The sequence below is a fragment of the Felis catus genome, chromosome B2 (genome assembly GCF_018350175.1).
Source record: "Felis catus isolate Fca126 chromosome B2, F.catus_Fca126_mat1.0, whole genome shotgun sequence".
NCBI lineage: Eukaryota > Metazoa > Chordata > Mammalia > Carnivora > Felidae > Felis > Felis catus.
Genome location: NC_058372.1, coordinates 136,012,944 through 136,031,033, shown reverse-complemented (window position 1 = coordinate 136,031,033; position 18,090 = coordinate 136,012,944). Strand labels below are relative to the sequence as shown.

The following is an 18,090-nucleotide window of genomic DNA, read 5'->3' as shown; positions in this document are numbered from 1 at the left end:
ATTACTTTTCAGACAGTATGATCCTGCTTTTTTATCTTAGAAAGGTAGAAAATATGTCTGTCTATGGAGGAAAACTTAGAAATACATACATAAAGGGGCGCCCGCACGGCTCAGTTGGTTAAGCGTTTGACTCGGTTTCCGCTCAGGTCATGATCTCACGGTTCCATGAGTTTGAGCTCCACATGGGGCTCTGCACTGATGGTGTGGAGCCTGCTTGGGAATCCTTCTCTCCATCTCTCTTTGCCTCTCTCTCAAAATAAATAAACAACCTTTTAAAAAAAAAAAAGAAATGCATACATAAAAATCAACAGGGGTATTTAAAGGTGATAGGGTTATGTTCTTGTTTTTCCTATTTTTCCCTTCTGCTTTATTCATTTTCTATAATCTCAAGACATCACTGATTGCTTACCATAAGAGTCAGACATTACATTAAAGCTTCATTTAAGTAATAAGAGATGCATGTGTAGAAGTGTTCAGTCTTTCCCTTCCCTACCCTCCAGTTCAGAAAAGAGAGAGAGAGGAGAAGAAAAGTTTTATGGAGGGAGAGATTCCAGAACAAGACTCATTGGGGGGTTTGGGCAGAAAAATGGGTGGGAGGGGGAATTTTAATAAATAGAACTCTGAATTATGTTTTTGATCCACTCTGGAATTTTCTTAAAATCTAAGTAAAGAGTTTGAACTATGTTGATATTGTCTTTTGTGATGGGTGTTTCTTTTACAGAAACATGACCGTGAGGTTGAACAACCAAGGTCTGGCTTGATAGAGATTCAAAAACATTACTGCATTTTGTCCAACACAAAATACACCTCAAATTATAGAAAGAAAAAAAAAGCTGGATCATTTCAATAAATCTTGTCCATTTGCTGGGGCACCTGAGTGGTTCAGTTGGTTACATGTCTGACTTCGGCTCAGGTCATGATTTCATGGTCTGTGAGTTCAAGCCCCGCATGGGGCTCTGTGCTGACAACTCAGAGTCTGGAGTCTGCTTTGGATTCTTTGTTTCCTTCTCTCTCTGTCCCTCCCCACTCAAACTCTGTCTCTCAAAAATAAGCATTAAAAAAAAAATCTTGTCCACTGTTGTTTCATCAGAAAGTAACATAAACCCATGGAGTATAAACCACCAACCTCACCTAATTATTTACCTGCCCTTCATCCATATTTCCATAGTGTACATAAGATACTGGGTCTATGTCTTGATAAAAATGTATTGCATGAAATGTATAACCTGCTGTATTCAAGAGCTACTTCATGCTTAACCAAGTATGACATCAGCAGTTGAAACAATTGCAGATGCTATTTTGGGAGTTTCCCCAAATCACTCAGCTCTTCAGGGGGAACACCACCCCTAACTGACCTCCAAGCCTGGTGGGTTGAAACACGTGAGGGAGAGGAAGACTATAGACAGAGCCCTGACCGTTGGGTGTTTCAGTCCCTCACTGCAGCGGCCCTCAAGTGGATGTTAAGAAGCAGTTCAAAAACCAAGGCTTTGCAACAAAAGAAAAAATGCATAGGACTTTATCAAAGTAGAAAACTTTGGTGCTGCAAACAATGCCATCACGAAAGTGACAAAACAACCCACAGAATGGGAGAAAATATTTGCAAATTATGTATCCAATGAGACCTTGTATGCAGAATATATAAAAACTCTTACAGCTCGGTAATAAAGATAATCGAATTTTAAAATGGGCCAATGAATTAAAAAGACATTTCTCCAAAGAAGATATGCAAATGGCCAATCGGCTCAAATACGCTCAGATATGCTCGCTGTTAGTCATTAGGGAAATACAAATCAAAACCACGAGAGACCACTTCACAGCCGGGAGCACAGCTGCCATGGGCTCTAGCATGTACTTCTAGGCGTGTCCCCAAGAGGGCTGAAACCCAAGAGGACTGAAAACCTACAGCTACAACTGATGACCTTGAAGCCAGTCACGAAGACCACGTATTTTCTGATTCTTATTTATATAGGAAATGTCCAGAACAGGGAAGCCCGCAGAAACCAAAAGTCAATGACTAGTTGCCAAGAGCTGAGAAGAGAATGAGGAATGACTGCTAACAGGCACAGAGGTTCTTTGAGGAGTGACAAAAACGTTTTGAAATTAGAAATCAAATTTCTGGTCATGGTCGCACAACTGTGAATATACTAAAATACCGTACACATTAAATGGACGAATTGTATGTGAATTACATCTCAAGAAAGCTGGTTTTAAAAAAGATTCAAAAATGAAAAAGGGACCCTTGTGCACCGTTGGTGGGAATGTAAGTTGGTGCAGCCACCGTGGAAAACAGTATGGAGGCTCCTCAAACCATTAAAAAAAATAGGAATATATAGGGCGCCTGGGTGGCTCAGTTGGTTGAGAGTCCGACTTTGGCTCAGGTCATGATCTTGCGGTCTGTGAGTTTGAGCCCCGCATCAGGCTCTGTGCTGACAGTTCAGAGCCTGAAGCCTTTTTTGGATTCTGTGTCTGCCTCTCTCTCTGCACCTCCCCAGCTCATGCTCTGTCTCTCTCTGTCAGAAATAAACATAAAAAAAATTTTTTTTTTTAAATAGGAATATAAAAATAGGAATATACCCAGTAATTCTCCTATTTACACAAAGAATAAGAAAATACTAACTGAAAAAGATATATGCACCCCTATGTTTACTATAGCATTATTTATAATAGCCAAGATATGGAAACAACCAGGGTCTACTGATAGATGGCATAAGTTATGTTATATGCACACACTCACGCACAGTATCACCCATCCATTAAAAAAAAAAAAAGAGGTCTTGCCATTTGCAACATGGATGGACCTAACCAAGATTATGCTAAGTAAAATAAGCCATCGAAAGACAGATAATCACATTTCACTTGGATGTGGAATCTAGAAACAAGAAAGGCAGAAAGAGATTTTTTATCTTTTTTCATGTTTACTTTTGAAAGCGGGCAGAGAGAGGAGCAGAGGGGGAGGCAAAGAATCCAAAGCAGGCTCTGCGCCCTCAGCGCTAAGCCTAATGTGGGGCTTGAACTCGTGAGCCATGAGTTCACGACCTGAAGTCAGACACTCAACCAACTGAGCCACCCAGGAACCCCAGAAACAGAATAGGGAGAACGACCTGATGGTTGCCAGAGAGGAGGGGCGGGGGGGATGGGCAAAAGGGGTGAAGGAGAGTGGGAGGTACAGGCTTCAGTTAGCCAGGGGGATGAGAGGCGTGGCCGAGGGTAGAGTCAGTGGTAGTGTAACAGCGTGCTGTGCTGACAGATGGTAGCTGAGCTCGCGGGGAGCAGAGAAAGGCCCAATCTTGTACACCTGAAACTAAGGTAACATTGTGTGTCAACTAAACTTCAATTTAAAAAAGCCAACCGGGGGCGCCTGGGTGGCTCAGTCGGTTGAGCGGCCGGCTTCGGCTCAGGTCATGATCTCACGGTCCGTGAGTTCGAGCCCCGCGTCGGGCTCTGTGCTGACCGCTCAGAGCCTGGAGCCTGTTTCAGATTCTGTGTCTCCCTCTCTCTCTGATCCTCCCCCGTTCATGCTCTGTCTCTGTCTCAAAAATAAATAAACGTTAAAAAAAAAAAATTAAAAAAAAAAAAAGCCAACCGGTGAAGGGCGCCTGGGTGGCTCAGTCGGTTGAGCGTCCAACTTCCGCTCAGGTGGGTTCAAGCCCCGCTTCGGGCTCTGTGCTGACTGCTTTCTCGGAGCCTGGAGCCTGCTTCAGATTCTGGGTCTCCTTCCCTCTCTGCCCCTCTCCTGCTCACGCTTTGTCTCACTCTGTTTCTCAAAAATAAATAAAATGTAAAAAAAAAAAAAAATTAAAAAAAAAAAAAGCCAACCGGTGAAGCTACAGGTGGGTCCCACCCCTGCTAAGCATTTGTTAGACTTCCATCTAGAATCGACTTCCTCTTCCGTCGTGCCACTCTTCCTGCTTGCTCGTTTGCTTCTGTGCCCTTATAGGAGGGGGTGAACTAGTTCCTCACGAATCCTAAATTCATGTTCTTAATACAACATAATAAAAACAAAAAATTCACTGCTTTGGAAAATGTGACTATTACATTTTCCCACACTGTGGCTATAAAGTCAACACAAATATACTCATTTTCTAACTCATGTCAAGTGTCTACAATTATACTAGGCTCAGTATTTTGGTAACTTAATGTTTAAAACAGGAACACACATAGGTAAGAGTAAATTCAAAATGTGCAGCTTTATATAAATATTTGACATAGCTTTTTAAAAACACTTAGCAAGGTCATAGACTATAACCTCATTTAGACTAACCTCATTTATAAGTGACATAATTTAAGAACTGCTTTGGCAACATGTACATTATGAGTTTCTTTCTTAGACCTCATACTTAATCGTCCCTCCTTGACTTTCACCCACTGGAAAAAATAAAACCAACAAGATTTTCGGTACAATTCATTTTATTATACCAGTTCAGGAAAAACATTTCCAGGTTTATTTCCAATTTCAGTTTCAAAGCAAACTGACCTGAAACTTAGTCTTTTGAAGTAGTCACCAAAAAATGTGTAAGCATGTAAAAAATTAACTTGTTGGTAGTACTCCAAATTCAATGCACAAGAATCTTTTTTTATCTAAAGCATTTTTTCTAAACTGCAGAACAATCTAAAAATCTGTTCATTTAAAACACTTACGTGTTAAAATAATATACTTCAGTTGATCATGGACATTGCAAATAGAACGTAAAAAGGTACCACAGTTCTTCAAATACCAGTTGTTTCTGTTCAATCTTGGGTTTCCTACTGTCCATTCCGCAGGTCAATCAAAATACAATTGCGTGCAAATAAAACAGGGTATTTAAAAGGAAATAAAATTCAAGGAGAACAAAATTTAAAACTAACTTATGAGGTAAGTAATCTTTACGTCCATTGTTCAAATGTCACAGCTGTAAGAAATCCCTCTCTTTTCAAAGCGTATTTAAAATGTCTTCCCAGAGCCCTTATTTTTAGAGCGCCAAAACAAGTTAAATAAAATCCCATGCTTGTAAATACCATGCAGCATAGCATTAAAAGAATGTTAACGAACTTTAAAAGCAGATTCACGCATTATTTTACTTTCTGCCCAATTAAAAATAAGTTCATTAGTACCACTTGAAATTATGCATTTAACTTGAAATAAGTTACTAAAATGCCAACAGAAACGTAAATCTCTGTAACTAGCTTACTCCGTCTATCTCCCAAACAATGTCGTGGGGCAAAACGTTTGAAGAGAGAAGCGTCCAGAGTGCACAAACGGGAGCACCGAGAAGCCAGGCTTCCCAGAGCCAGGCAGAGCAGCCCCGTGACTCAATTCGCACACTGCCTTTCTGGGGATGCCAAGCGACTGTCAGATTTTTCCAGACAACTTAAGACATCCTAAAGCAAGTCAGAGCGGACCATCAAACTGAAATATTCCATACTTCCCGGTGGTCATCCAGTTGGGCTCGGAGGCTGCGAGCTGTTCAGCTTGCCCGGGCTGCAGCCCCACCTGAACCTCGGCCTTTAATGTCCTTACACTGCAGAGAGGGGCAGGATGGAACCCTCGCAGAGCCTGACGAAAGGGAATGGTACATGCCCACTTTCTATCGCCTGTCAGCTTCCTATAGTTCAAATCACCCTTGAATAAAATTAAATGTGCCTTTTGTAGTTCGGCATATAAGTCAGGAGCAACCTGAGACATTACACAGAATTCATGAGGAAGAGTCCAAAATATATGATCATGGTAAACCCATCTGCCCATTTTAATAGAGTTTTCCCAGTCGGCCCCACACTTGGACATCCACTTGTGATTAGAACCTTTCATTTGTTCAATTAACCAGTTAAAATCATGGACAGTAGTATCAGAAACAAACCACGGAATAGTTTTTCCATAAAAATGGATCTCGGTAGCCAGTTGAGAGCACAACAGAAAGTCAGCTAATACTAAATCCGTAACGAGTTCAAACCCAGAATTATCCAGAACAACATCTACTCTAGTAACCGACGCTTTTTCTCTTGTTTTTTTGCAGTTGTTAAGCAGTGACCAAAGATGTTCCATGTCATTCACTAAAATGAAAGGTTTTAGTTCCTCCACAGAATTTATTATGTTGGTTCTCTGAGAACTGGTTTCCCCGCCCGATAGAGACAGATCACATTTATTGCCCCACAGCGAAATCTGAAAAAGAAAAAGTACACAAGTTTTACCCTTCTTTTGAATAACCAACAAAACCTCTATTATGTAAAATGTGGGGCAAGGGTTTGCTAAAACTATTCATAAAATTTACTTCTACAGCAGTCTTGATACAAAATATCCATCAGATCTACACTTTCTCTAATAATGCAAAGATTGTTTATATCATGATGTATAATCGAGATTAAGACAATGAAACATTTAATTGGTCACTAAGTAATAAACTTTTTAAAAAACTGATCTGAATGATTTTAACGATCCGTGTTGCTTAATCAGAAGGATTTTGCATCTTGCAGATAAGAGAATATGATACACTGTGAAAAGAGGCTACAAAGTTTATTTAAAAATCCAAAGTCATGAGAAAAATAAGTTCCTTTTTCCCTCCTCCCACTCCTACCCAAACTGCTCAGTTTTTTTTACTAGTTATATAAAACTTAGGACCAGGCAACTTCTCTGGGATTTAGTTCTCTTACTTGTAAAATAAAGAAATTGGGCAAGGAGATGTCTAAAGACCTCTCCAACTCTAATTATGTTATTCTATTTTAAACTGAAATAACACTCCAGCTTAGTTTATGGAAAATGGCATGCAGCCCCTCTTTTTTAAAGCTCTAATTAAAATTACATGCTTAGGAGTACAGGCTCTGGAATTAGATAGACCTGGGTTCAATTCCCAGCATTTCCAATTACCGACCATTGGTAAATTACAATGGTTCCACAACTGAAAAATGACGTAACAACAGCACTTACCTTGTAGAGTTACTGCGAAAATTAATCGACATAGTATGTCTAAATAATATACCCAATACTCAATAAATGTTAGCCAAAACAAACTCTACTTGTGTGATTCAAAATAAGAGGAAAATGCATGTTCCAACCAAGAATATTATTTTAAAAAGATAAATGAATGGGGGCACCTGGGTGGCTCAGTGGGGTAAACATTCAACTCTTGATCTCGGCTCAGGTCATGATCTCATGATTCGTGTGATCGAGCCCCACATCAGGGATTCTCTCTCTGTCTCTCTCTCTCTGCCCCTACCCCACTCGTGCTCTCTCTCCCTCAAAATAAATAAACTTAAAAAAATGAATGGATTTTTTAATTTAAATAAATGAATGGATTTTTTAAGTGCAAGGCTCAAACAGTTAAGTGTCCACCTGACAGAGAAACAGTGGGGTCGATGACGGCACTCCTCAGCGGAGGTGAGGGTCTCTGCCGGCCCCCTGCATGTTTCCTGCACCCCATCTTCCAGTTTGTAATTCCACATTAATTTGTGCCATTATCTGACTGTCTATATTCCCTCAAGATTACAAGTTCTGTGATAGCAAGTTCTATCTGTTTTCCTCACCATCACACGCCCAGCATCCAGTCTTTGACAGAGCAGGCATGAAATGTTTGTGCGGACAGGGGTGGAGTTCTATGGCTTCTAAAAACAGACCAACATTCCCTGCAAACGAAAACACCTTCATGTTCTGGTAGGAAGCTAAACTGCTGGTGATCCACCATGAGCGCTAATGGAAGGCAACTTTTGGCCTCCGTTACTTGGCCAGACTAGATGACAGAAAAGAGAGTGGTATTCCTTCTTCTTCACAACTTATTATATTACTTACGGGACAAAGACATATTCAAGGACTATTCCCGGAAACAATGGGCTAGCTAGGGATAAAGACTGATGTGACTACTGCTTTTCCTTTTTCTTTTCTTTTTTTTAAGTCAAAGCTCAGCATAAAGGAATAGTTCCAAAGGGGGGAGATGACTAGGCTTATTATTTAACGACACCCTGACAACTTTCCTTCCAAACTCAAAGCAAGCCGTTCCCTCTTAATCACGCAGCCTACTGTGCTTGCCCTCAAAGTTTTACCAGGACTCTGCGGTCTCTGCTTTCACAGTGTCTCCAGAATGCTGGTGACATTGAACATGTCTTCTCACGTGGGTCATTTTAATAACAGACTTCCCGGTGTCTAGCCTTGTGCCCCTTCAGTGTGTCCTGAGAAGTAACCCTTGAAACAAGTTCATCCTTGTTACTCCTCAGACGAAAACGCTCCAATAGCTCCCCAGTGCTTGCAACGCAAGTAAAAACCAAAGTCCTCACCTTTGCTTCCAAGGCCTCTGTGGCCCTTCCAGCCCCCTCGCCTCACCACTCATTTCCTGCAGGATCACCTGGCACCTTCTCTCCCACCCCCGCAGGTCCCTAGGCAGGAACGTTCCCCTAGACATGCATGGGACCCACGTCCTCACCTGCCTCGGGTCTTTCCCCATCACCTTCTCAGAGGCCCTTCCCTGGCAGCCCCGCTTCACACTACACCCCTGCATCTCCCCCACCATCCCCGGTTCTCCTGCCCTGCTTTACCTCCTTTCGTGGCATTTTCTAATAACATCTTTTTCTGGGGATGCTTCTGACTTTTTCTGGGAGATGAGGGCTGGGGATACTGTCGTGTAAAACCACGTATTTTCAAATAGTTCTGATTCTAATAACATATCTTAAATCTTCGGATGTTTTGAATGAGAATTAAAAGCAAAATGTAATACAAGACAGATGAAGGAACGTAATAAAGTCACGTTAAACAGACCACTGACGACCTGAGCGTTTACAGCTGATGGTAGCAGGAGGCTGTTCCAGGCTCCGTGCTTCACGCTGACAGGACTGAATCTAGTTTCGTTCTCACGTCAAATGACGTATACGATGCTGTCCTTATTTAACAGACGAGAAAACTGTAGCTCAGAGAAGTTAAGTAACTTGCCTCAGATCCAACAACAAACAGACAGAACCAGCATTCAAGCCCAAGTCAGGGTACGCTGACCAAACGAACGTAAAGTATCCTCTCAAGAATGACACAAGCCATGAAGCCAGAGGACTCCTGTGCCACTAACATCACCTCCAGTCGAAGAAATTTCAAAACTCATTTTCAGAGATTGAGTGGATTTTTATCTCTTGAATAACACTATTACTAAAATGATAAAAAAATGATCAATTATAACTTAAATGACAATATATACACACGAGCTCTGTTGCTAAATCAATCCCAGTTTACTTTTTGACTGTTTAAATACAGGAGGGGCGCCTAGGTGGCTCAGTCGGTTGAGCATCCGACTTCAGCTCGGGTCACGATCTCGCGGTCCGTGAGTTTGAGCCCCGCGTCGGGCTCTGGGCTGATGGCTCAGAGCCTGGAGCCTGTTTCCGATTCTGGGTCTCCCTCTCTCTCTGCCCCTCCCCCGTTCATGCTTTGTCTCTCTCTGTCTCAAAAATAAACAAACGTTAAAAAAAAATTTTTAAATACAGGAGATTATCACGTTTACCTGAAGAAGTTTGAAAAATTCATCTTTCAGCTGATTTTCATCTAGGTCTTCGATAGTTGTTCTCAACTCTTGTAGGTGAGTACACAAAGCAATGAGAGATTCCTGTGACTCAAAGAAATTTTGCTCTTTTGATTCTTTAAATACATCAAAGTCATCGATTGGCGGACTACAAGAGAAAAACGTAAGCGAAACATTTATAGAACTCTGTACCTTCTTTTATTTAACATTTGGGTAATTGCAATTCTTTAAAGGAAAGAGAACAGAAGCATCTAGTCTCAAAAATTAGTGGTAACAGATACTACATAGAACATAGATCAATTACAGAAAAACAAATAATTATCAAATTATACACACTAAATCAGTTTAATCCAATTACACAAAAACAAATCCCCAAACTCATTTTAGTTAACTGTCAGAAGTTCCCTAATCAAAATTTTACTGGAATTTTAAATAGTTGTAGCGACTCTATCTGTAATTATTCACCCAGTATGGTTTCCAGAGCAAAAGGAGAGAGAAACAAAAATTCAAAATAATTGCTTTAATTTAGCAGTTTTTGGGTGCTAAATGTGGCAGGGTTCCGAGTTACAAACATATGCATATAAATACTTGAATCCAATGTGCTAATCACCAAGAGAGTAAAACATAGAGTACTATGGGAACCCAACAACTACTTGAGAGAAATCAGAAAATACAAACATAAGTTTTATTATAATGACAAATTTTGGTCACGTATATGTAGTTTCCTGGGGTTTTTTAGGTCAACTTTTATTCCCAAGTTGACTTTGACCAGCGGTGATACATGTGCTGTGGCTACATCTTTAAGCTGTTTGTCCAGTGAGAGATCAACTAATAATACAAGCCTAAGAGAAACATAACCAGCAAGGTATAAATAAGAACATCATAGACTTCACAGAACCAAATATAAAAGGTATTCAGATCATCTGATCTTCTAAATTAGCAACTTTTTCCTTGGATCATCTACGTTAGGATAAAAACAATGTGACTGCTGTGAAGTGATTTAAAAAAAAAAAAAAAACCGACAAAAACATACCAGAATTTACACATCCACATGATTGCTGTCTCCTTCCAGTCAGTCACCCTGGGAAGCGAGACCCTTATTCTGAGGATGCAGCCATTGCTCAAGCACTTCTGGAATTCTCTTCAGAACCTGCAGCACACTATTACACGCCCTGTCAGTGACAGCGCCTCTTTCTCCTCTGGAGTTCATTTGGAACCCAAAGTCACTCAGAGCAATTTCAGTAGAATGATGTGTGCAAATCAAATGGAGTGAAAGATTTTTTCTTTTTTTTTATCAAAAATGAAAAATGACTAAAAAAGGAGGAAACTAGTTTCTTTTTGAGGCCTGTAAACTGGCTCTGAAGGAAGTTCCAAAGAATTAAAAGATATTTTTAGCAATGGCAGCATTGCTGAAATAAATCAGTCTTTCAAGGCGACTTAAAAAAAAAAAAAAGATAAAAATTACTTGGATGCACAGATTCAAGCAGAGAGGTCTGCAAACTGCAGCTCGCAAACCCAGTGCGGGTCACCTGTTTTGTATGACCTGTGAGCGAAGAATGATTTTTACACTTCTGAATGGTTATATTTGCTGACACGTGAAATTCAAATTTCAGTGTCCATAAATGAAGTTTTAGGAACACAGCCACGCTCAGTCATTTACGTACTGTCCGTGGCTGCTTCTGCTTCTGCACGGACAGAGCTGCGCAGCTGCGATAAAGACCACATGTCCCCCCGCCAGCCCATAATATTTACTACCTTGCCCTTTACAGAAAAATGTTGCCAATCCTTGTTCTGGTGTTTTATTAACACATCATTAAAGTCACACCTCATTTTAAAAATGAGCCTTAAATTTGGGGGGAAAAAAGGGTTACACGTCCAACTCTTGACATCCACTCAGGTTGTGATCTTGCAGTCATGAGATCGAGCTCCATGTGGGGCTCAGTACCGAAGGGAGCCTGCTTGGGATTCTCTGCCCCTCCCCCACTCTCTCTCTCAAAATAAATTAAAAAAAAAAAAAAAAAGCCTTATTCCTGTATTTAAGAGTAAACTCACACACTTACATTTGATTCCTGGTTTTAAAATGTTTACTATTTTAGAATCTACTGAGGCCATATATGTGCATACACTACGACCCAGGGGTTCACTCCTAGATATACACCCAACAGAAACACACATATATGCTCACTAAAAACATGTGTTTGGATGTTTGCAGCAGCATTCTTCATAACCCCAGGCTGGAAACTACTCAAATATCCATCAACAATAGATAAACAGATTGTGATATAGTCATATAATGCAACACTATGTACCAATGAAAATTATTTACATTTATATGCGACAATACGGATGAGTCTCACCAACATTAATGCTAAATGAAAGAAACTGGACAGAAAAGTATATCCCACATAATTTCATTTAAATGCAGTTTAAAAGCATGCAAAACTAACACAGGTCAGAATAGTGTTATGAAGGGGAGTGATGTCAGGACTGAAAGGGGCCATAAGGTGGGTTTCTTGGGTCCTAGTAAGGTTCTGACTCTTGATGGGGGCCCTTGGGACATAAGTGTGTTCTGGTAAAGATTGTTGAACACTTAAGATATGTTCTGGATGGGGGCATCTGGCTGGCTCAGTCCATATAGCATGCAACTCTTGATCTTGAGGTTGTTGAGTTCAAGCCCCACATTGGGTGTAGAGATTACTTTAAAAAAACAAAAAAACAAAAAAAAAAACACAAAAACTTAAAAAAAAAAAGATATGTTCTGAATGCATATTATACTTTAAGTTTTACTTCTTTTTGAGAGAGAGAGAGAGCACACAAGTGGGGAAGGGGCAGAGAGAGAGGGAGACACAGAATCCAAAGCAGGCTCCCGGCTCTGAGCTGTCAGCACACAGCCTGATGCAGGGCTTGAACCCACGATCCATGAGATCATGACCTGAGCCAAAGTCAGATGCTTAACTGACTGAGCTACCCAGGCGCCCCCATATTATACTTTAATAAAAGTTTTAAAATGCTTGTTTTCTCCATACTCTCACTTTTAAATATCTGAAGTATATTTACTTAATAATTTACTTAAATTTCACATATGGCTGAGATTTTGTCTTCAGACTTGCAGATTATTCAACTATTTAACACTGAGAAAAACTAAAACCAAACATCTTGACAAAAAAAAAAAAATTACACGTATGTTTCAATATAAGGGGCAAAATCAACACAAACAGGTCTTAAAGTGAAGGTGTGCTTTGGGATCCTAGAAAAGCTAAGAAGACCCTTCTTTGGTCACTGGAGCTATCACTGGCCCAGGGCAGGAATTCCTCCTATGAATTGGGACGTTTAAAAACGATTTCATTACTACTTCTGTGAATAGGACTTCCTTACACTGACCTAAAACCTGAGTTTGGATACAAATTGCCTGCCCCAGCCACCTTAGATCACCTTAGGAGAGGTCTACATCCATGAGAGATTAGTAGTTTTGTTCCTGCCACTTAAGGCTAAATTTGCCTTGACTCCTTTTAGCAAGCTGTTTCCGGACCAGTGGCTATCAATCCAGGGTGTGCAGTCTTCCGAGGTATGGAAAGAAAACCTGATGCCCAGGTCCCACCGCAAATTAAATCATCAGTGTTTATTTTAATATAATGACTTCAAAAGCTAAATGTTAAAAAAATCTTCTCGCCCAACTGAGTTATGAACGTGTAGCCAGGTTTGTAAACTTCTATTGTAAACTTCTAACCTGGACTTTTTTATTCTCTGAACCTGATCTACCTCCAAAGGCAAACTCAGAAACACATTCCTTTTACCTTTCTAACTTCCAAACTCCACCAACTCCCTACAGAGAGCCACCCAGACACTTCAGCAGCATGGTATTGACAGCATGGTATGGATATTTCCCCAAGTTATGAAACCATCACCCAGAATTTCAGACTCGCCTTGGTCCTTGACAAGACACCCAAATCTACTACTTGGAAAAAGATGGTTTCATGAGGGCTCTAAGCTGATTTATACAGAACAGGGTCAAATACTGACTGTACCATTTACTAGTCATGTAACCCAGGGAAAAGTTATTAATACCACTGAACCTCAGTTTCCTCAGACATAATGGAAACATAGTAATACCTATACTTCACTGGGTTGCAAAGTAAGTGGAACACAGCAATGTTCAGCACATGGCATCTCCTAGTATTAGCTATAGTCTTGTTTAGATGCCTTCCATGTGCCAGGCAACGTGCTAGATTTTTAACAGCGCGTTTTTTTGCTTTTAGAGCAAAAGTCCTAAAATACACTTATTCAGCAGTGGGTGTGAGGTCAGAAAAATTAATTAATTTAATTAAATAAACTTATCAGCAAAAACAACAAATTGTGACTTGAAAAAATAATTTCTGAAGATTAAGTCAGAAAAAACTGGGGCGCCTGGGTGGCGCAGTCGGTTAAGCATCCGACTTCAGCCAGGTCACGATCTCGCGGTCCGTGAGTTCGAGCCCCGCGTCGGGCTCTGGGCTGATGGCTCAGAGCCTGGAGCCTGCTTCCGATTCTGTGTCTCCCTCTCTCTCTGCCCCTCCCCCATTCATGCTCTGTCTCTCTCTGTCCCAAAAATAAATAAACGTTGAAGAAAAAAAAAAAAAAAAAAAGAAAAGCTAATGAATAGACTCAAATTATACATGTTTCCCAAAATAATTTTTTTTATTTTACTATTCGTGCTGATTTGATCAATTGCTTTAAATTATCCTTTGCTATGTTTAGGAACAGATACCAAAGAATTCCTTAGTTAGCAAACCTGTATTTTTGTAACTAGCGAGCTAAAAGGATAATCCCCATTACATTTTCTTCTGCTCTTTAAATCAGTTCTATACCTGAATTTTCCTAGGAAGAAATAAATTAGTGCAAACAAGCCTACAAAAAGTGATTTTGACAGGTGTTTAACTTTTAAAGTCTGTTTCTAATCTAGCCATTAAAAAAAAAAGGCCTAAAAATTAAGATAGTACATAAAACCCTGTAGTGATTCACTGTTCTATTGACTCCTTACCCCAAATCAACTCTGATCTATTACCTATTTTTATAAACAAAACATGCTTACTCTGTCCTGTCTTGTTTTTTTTACAGAAATAATCATTTCATATTAACATTTTTTGATCAGTAATTTTTATTTTTGAGAGTGAGAGAGAGCACAAGTAGGGGAGAGGGAGGGAGAGGGAGAGAGGGACAGAGAGGGGGAGAAAGAGGGGGAGGGGAAGAAGGGAGGGGGGGAGAGAGAATCTTAAGCAAGCTCCACACTCAGCAAGGAGCCAAATGCAGGGCTCGATCCCATGACCCTGGGTTCTTAACTCAGGAAATGAAGAGTTGGGATGCTTAACCAACTGAGCCACCTGGGTGTCCCAGTACAATTCATTTTACTCTAAACTCTTCATAAGAATTTTTATTCAGATATTATATTATTTTATTCAGATATTAATCTTATGTCTATTCTAAACAACTGGGTTATAATTGCTAAGAATTTACTATATCGATAACATTTACAGAAATATCCGATACTGTCATTAATATCTGCTGAACTGAATTCTGGCTTCCACTGTTAATCTTTAAACTTATCATTCTATAATTTTGCAAAAGCATTAAGTTCTCTAAACATTTATTATCTGATGTTATATGCTTACCTTTGGATAATTGCTTCATGAATTCTACGATACATGTAGCACTCTACAAACAACCAAGGTGAGTAAAACCACCTGGGTTTCCCATCATTTTCATTTATAAGACTCTGTTGATATTCTAGGTACTGATTCCATATGTCAGTATCAACAAACTTCTCAACAAAGGGGATTATTGGTTTATCTGTTTGCAATTCGTTTCGTAATTTAGAAAGAAGAGAAATTGCTTTCTTTTCAGCTTCTGTGCCTTTCTGCAGAAACACGAAAAAAAATTTTAAATATTTCAAAAATATATCTGAATACTCTATATTTAAATAATTTGTATATGCAAACAGTTAATATTATACAGAAATAAGTCCTCTAGGTTAACATTTTAAGGTCCTAAAGAAGGAAAGAAAATACTAGACTTCAAAGCTACATTTTATGTCTTTTACAAACTAATATAAACATTGATATTCAGAATTCTTAAGTTAAAAATCAAAGAGCACACACATTATCCTGTCTTATCTATTCTGCCTTTTTTGTTTCGTTTTAAGCTTCTTCTTAAAAACCAGAGTTCTTATCTTCAGGAGGAATGATTGTTACCACAGACAAAAAACAGCTATTGTGTTTCTGTTAAAGGATTAACAAAAAATTAAAGTTAAAACACAATATTACCTCTCCATGTTTCTCAAAAAATTCATTTTTATGTCGATGCAATGTATCAATAGCTTTGGTTAAGATCTGTGGTATTCTGTCTTTAATTGTAAGATATGCAAACGATCTAGAAAAGAGAGCCACATACACAGTATATTACTTAGCATTAATACCAACAGATTGGCCGTCGTTGTTTCTAGAACAGCTCATTTGAATTCAAAGCCCTTTGCATACAAGCGTTATAAAGTAAGCCAGCATTGTTTGACTACTACATTAAGACATTGGAAAATCGGCAAACTTCTCTGGCAAACTTCTCTGGTGTTACGTGTCATGAAAGCTAACAGTCTTTGTGCCTCTAATCCCAGATTCTCCCCTGGAGCCTGTGCCATCAATCTTATCTTTCCCATTCTAATCCTGTTATTTTCTGGAATCAGAAACTAGTTTAACATGACAGGACAGAAAAAAGATCATCCTAAATATCAAACAGGCTCTACTCCAGGGTTATTACTGACTTCACCTACTTGGAAAGATGAACAGGGCAACGGATGTAAAATTGCCTGAGAGCGTCTACTGTACTAGAGGAACATAAAGAATGAAAGCTATTTAGGAACCTGCTTCTCACTTTTCTCTTAGTCTATATCCTTAGCCATTTTTTTCTTTTCAAAGGTTTTCTCTGCTCTCTGCTCTACCTGCATAAGGACTCCTACTCTGCCCTCAAACAAGATGTTACCATCTCACTCTCGCAACCCCCAAATCAAGAAATTTTCGAGAAGTGCCAAAGAACAAAAAAAGCTGGAAGAAAAACTTGAGCATACTTGAATTAAAAAAAAAAAAAAACTGGAAGATATTTTTTATTTTAGACCTACAAAAATCAAGATTTACAGATTATCATTTTATACAGAAATAACTTTTTAAGCAAACGCACAGGATTCCATTAGAAAAGACAGATTTTAGGACACGATGAAATTCTGTGCATTTTTAGAGCACAAAACATAGCTGATCAGTTCATTTGTATCTTCAGATCACCAGACACAAAGTACAGTAGTTAAGTTTTGGAGGAGTCAAAAGTCAAATTGCAGATTTTCCACTGAGGGAGGGGAGAAGGAGGGGTGTCAGGGCCCCTAACCACAACCGACCCCCACCTTGTCCAAGGGTCAAAAGTACTAAGTATCCTCAGTATTTCCTCAGAGGCCTACATCTGTGAGGGTAAAGTCCCAGGTCAGGACTAGGGTGGAGCCAGAGGAACCCGGGACTCAAAATTTAAGGTTCCAGACACTTCCTTCCTTACATTTTGCATGACTCTCAATGATTGCCTGCTTAAATTTGGGGCCACTGGTGCCTCTCTGGTCTCCATCCACTCCGAATAAGGTCAATTTCGTCCAAGAGCTCCTCCTCCCCCGCACCCCCCCCCCCATATTTTGCAGCAGGCTATATCTCAAATATAAATCTGGCCATTCGATTTATACAAATATGTATTTTTTTACGGTCGTCCACAACTTGATGTAGAAATCTGTGACAGGACGCGGAAAACCAAGAGCTGCAGGCATTAATAGGGAGACCACAAATTAATCTCACCGGCAATAGGAAGAGACACATTTCTCGATAGAGCTGAGATTCCTAGCTTTTGCAAAAAGATTTTAGCCCCCCAAAGTGCGTTTATTACATAAGTGAAAAATGATTAAAGCTATGTCGCTGCAACACCCTGAAAGGGGACAAAGGCATAAACTCGCAAGACAGTCATGAGGAGTAAAAAAGCAGCAACATCGGATCACTTGAAAGACAACACAAATTAAAACATAAGCCACTAAAAGGCCCGAACAAGGACAGGAGGCGGGGTGACCCCAGGACTTCGGCGGGGTGCGCAGCCCGCTCCCAGCAGTCAGGAAGAAGGCGGGAAGCCGAGCCGAGCCCGGAGCCCGGCGGGCAGCCGCAGCCAGCAGGCGCGCCCCCGCCCCGGGCCGCCTCGTTCCCCGGCCGTCCGAGGAAGGCGAGCAAACGCGCCGGGGAGCGGGGCCCTGAGGCCCGCCGCAGCTCCCCCGATGGTAACCCACAGGTTCCCGGCGAGGCCCGGCTTTCCGCAAACAGAGCAGGAAGAGGAGCAGGGGCGACTGGGCGAGGAAAGCGACACGAACCCTACGTCCTGTCCCGACAGGGACGCCGGAGACCCCGCCATCATCTCCACGCTGCCGGCGCCTAAACTCGCGTCGCACCCGCCGCAGGAAGAGAGGCGGTGCCAGCGCGAAGGAGGAGCTGAGAAAGGGAGGGACGTGGGTTAAAAAAAAAAAAATGCTTTTGAATGAAAAAACTTTATTTGGTGCCCGTACGAGAGACAAACAACGGCGCGCTCGGGGACG

The 18,090-nt window shown here is 40.5% G+C and overlaps 1 protein-coding gene across 4 annotated transcripts; it reads right to left on the bottom strand.

Annotated features, from left to right (window-relative positions):
* Positions 1 to 210: 210 nt before the first annotated feature.
* Positions 211 to 18,026, bottom strand: ARMT1 (acidic residue methyltransferase 1). Of its 4 annotated transcripts, none has more exons than XR_006598407.1 (6): positions 17,869 to 18,026; positions 15,758 to 15,863; positions 15,107 to 15,351; positions 9,444 to 9,609; positions 4,639 to 6,136; positions 211 to 269 (listed from the first exon to the last, which is right to left on the bottom strand). XR_006598407.1 is itself a non-coding variant. In XM_003986645.6 (5 exons), exons 1-5 carry the CDS (start codon positions 17,910 to 17,912, stop codon positions 5,369 to 5,371), a joined length of 1,329 nt encoding a protein of 442 aa, XP_003986694.1. In that variant the 5' UTR covers positions 17,913 to 18,026; the 3' UTR covers positions 4,390 to 5,368. The 4 variants fall into 4 exon arrangements, 2 of the variants coding, with proteins under 2 accessions (XP_003986694.1, XP_006932155.1); XR_006598408.1 differs by lacking the exon at positions 211 to 269 and adding an exon at positions 3,738 to 3,754; XM_003986645.6 differs by lacking the exon at positions 211 to 269 and having other exon boundaries at positions 4,390 to 6,136.
* Between the last annotated feature and the right edge of the window lie 64 nt (positions 18,027 to 18,090).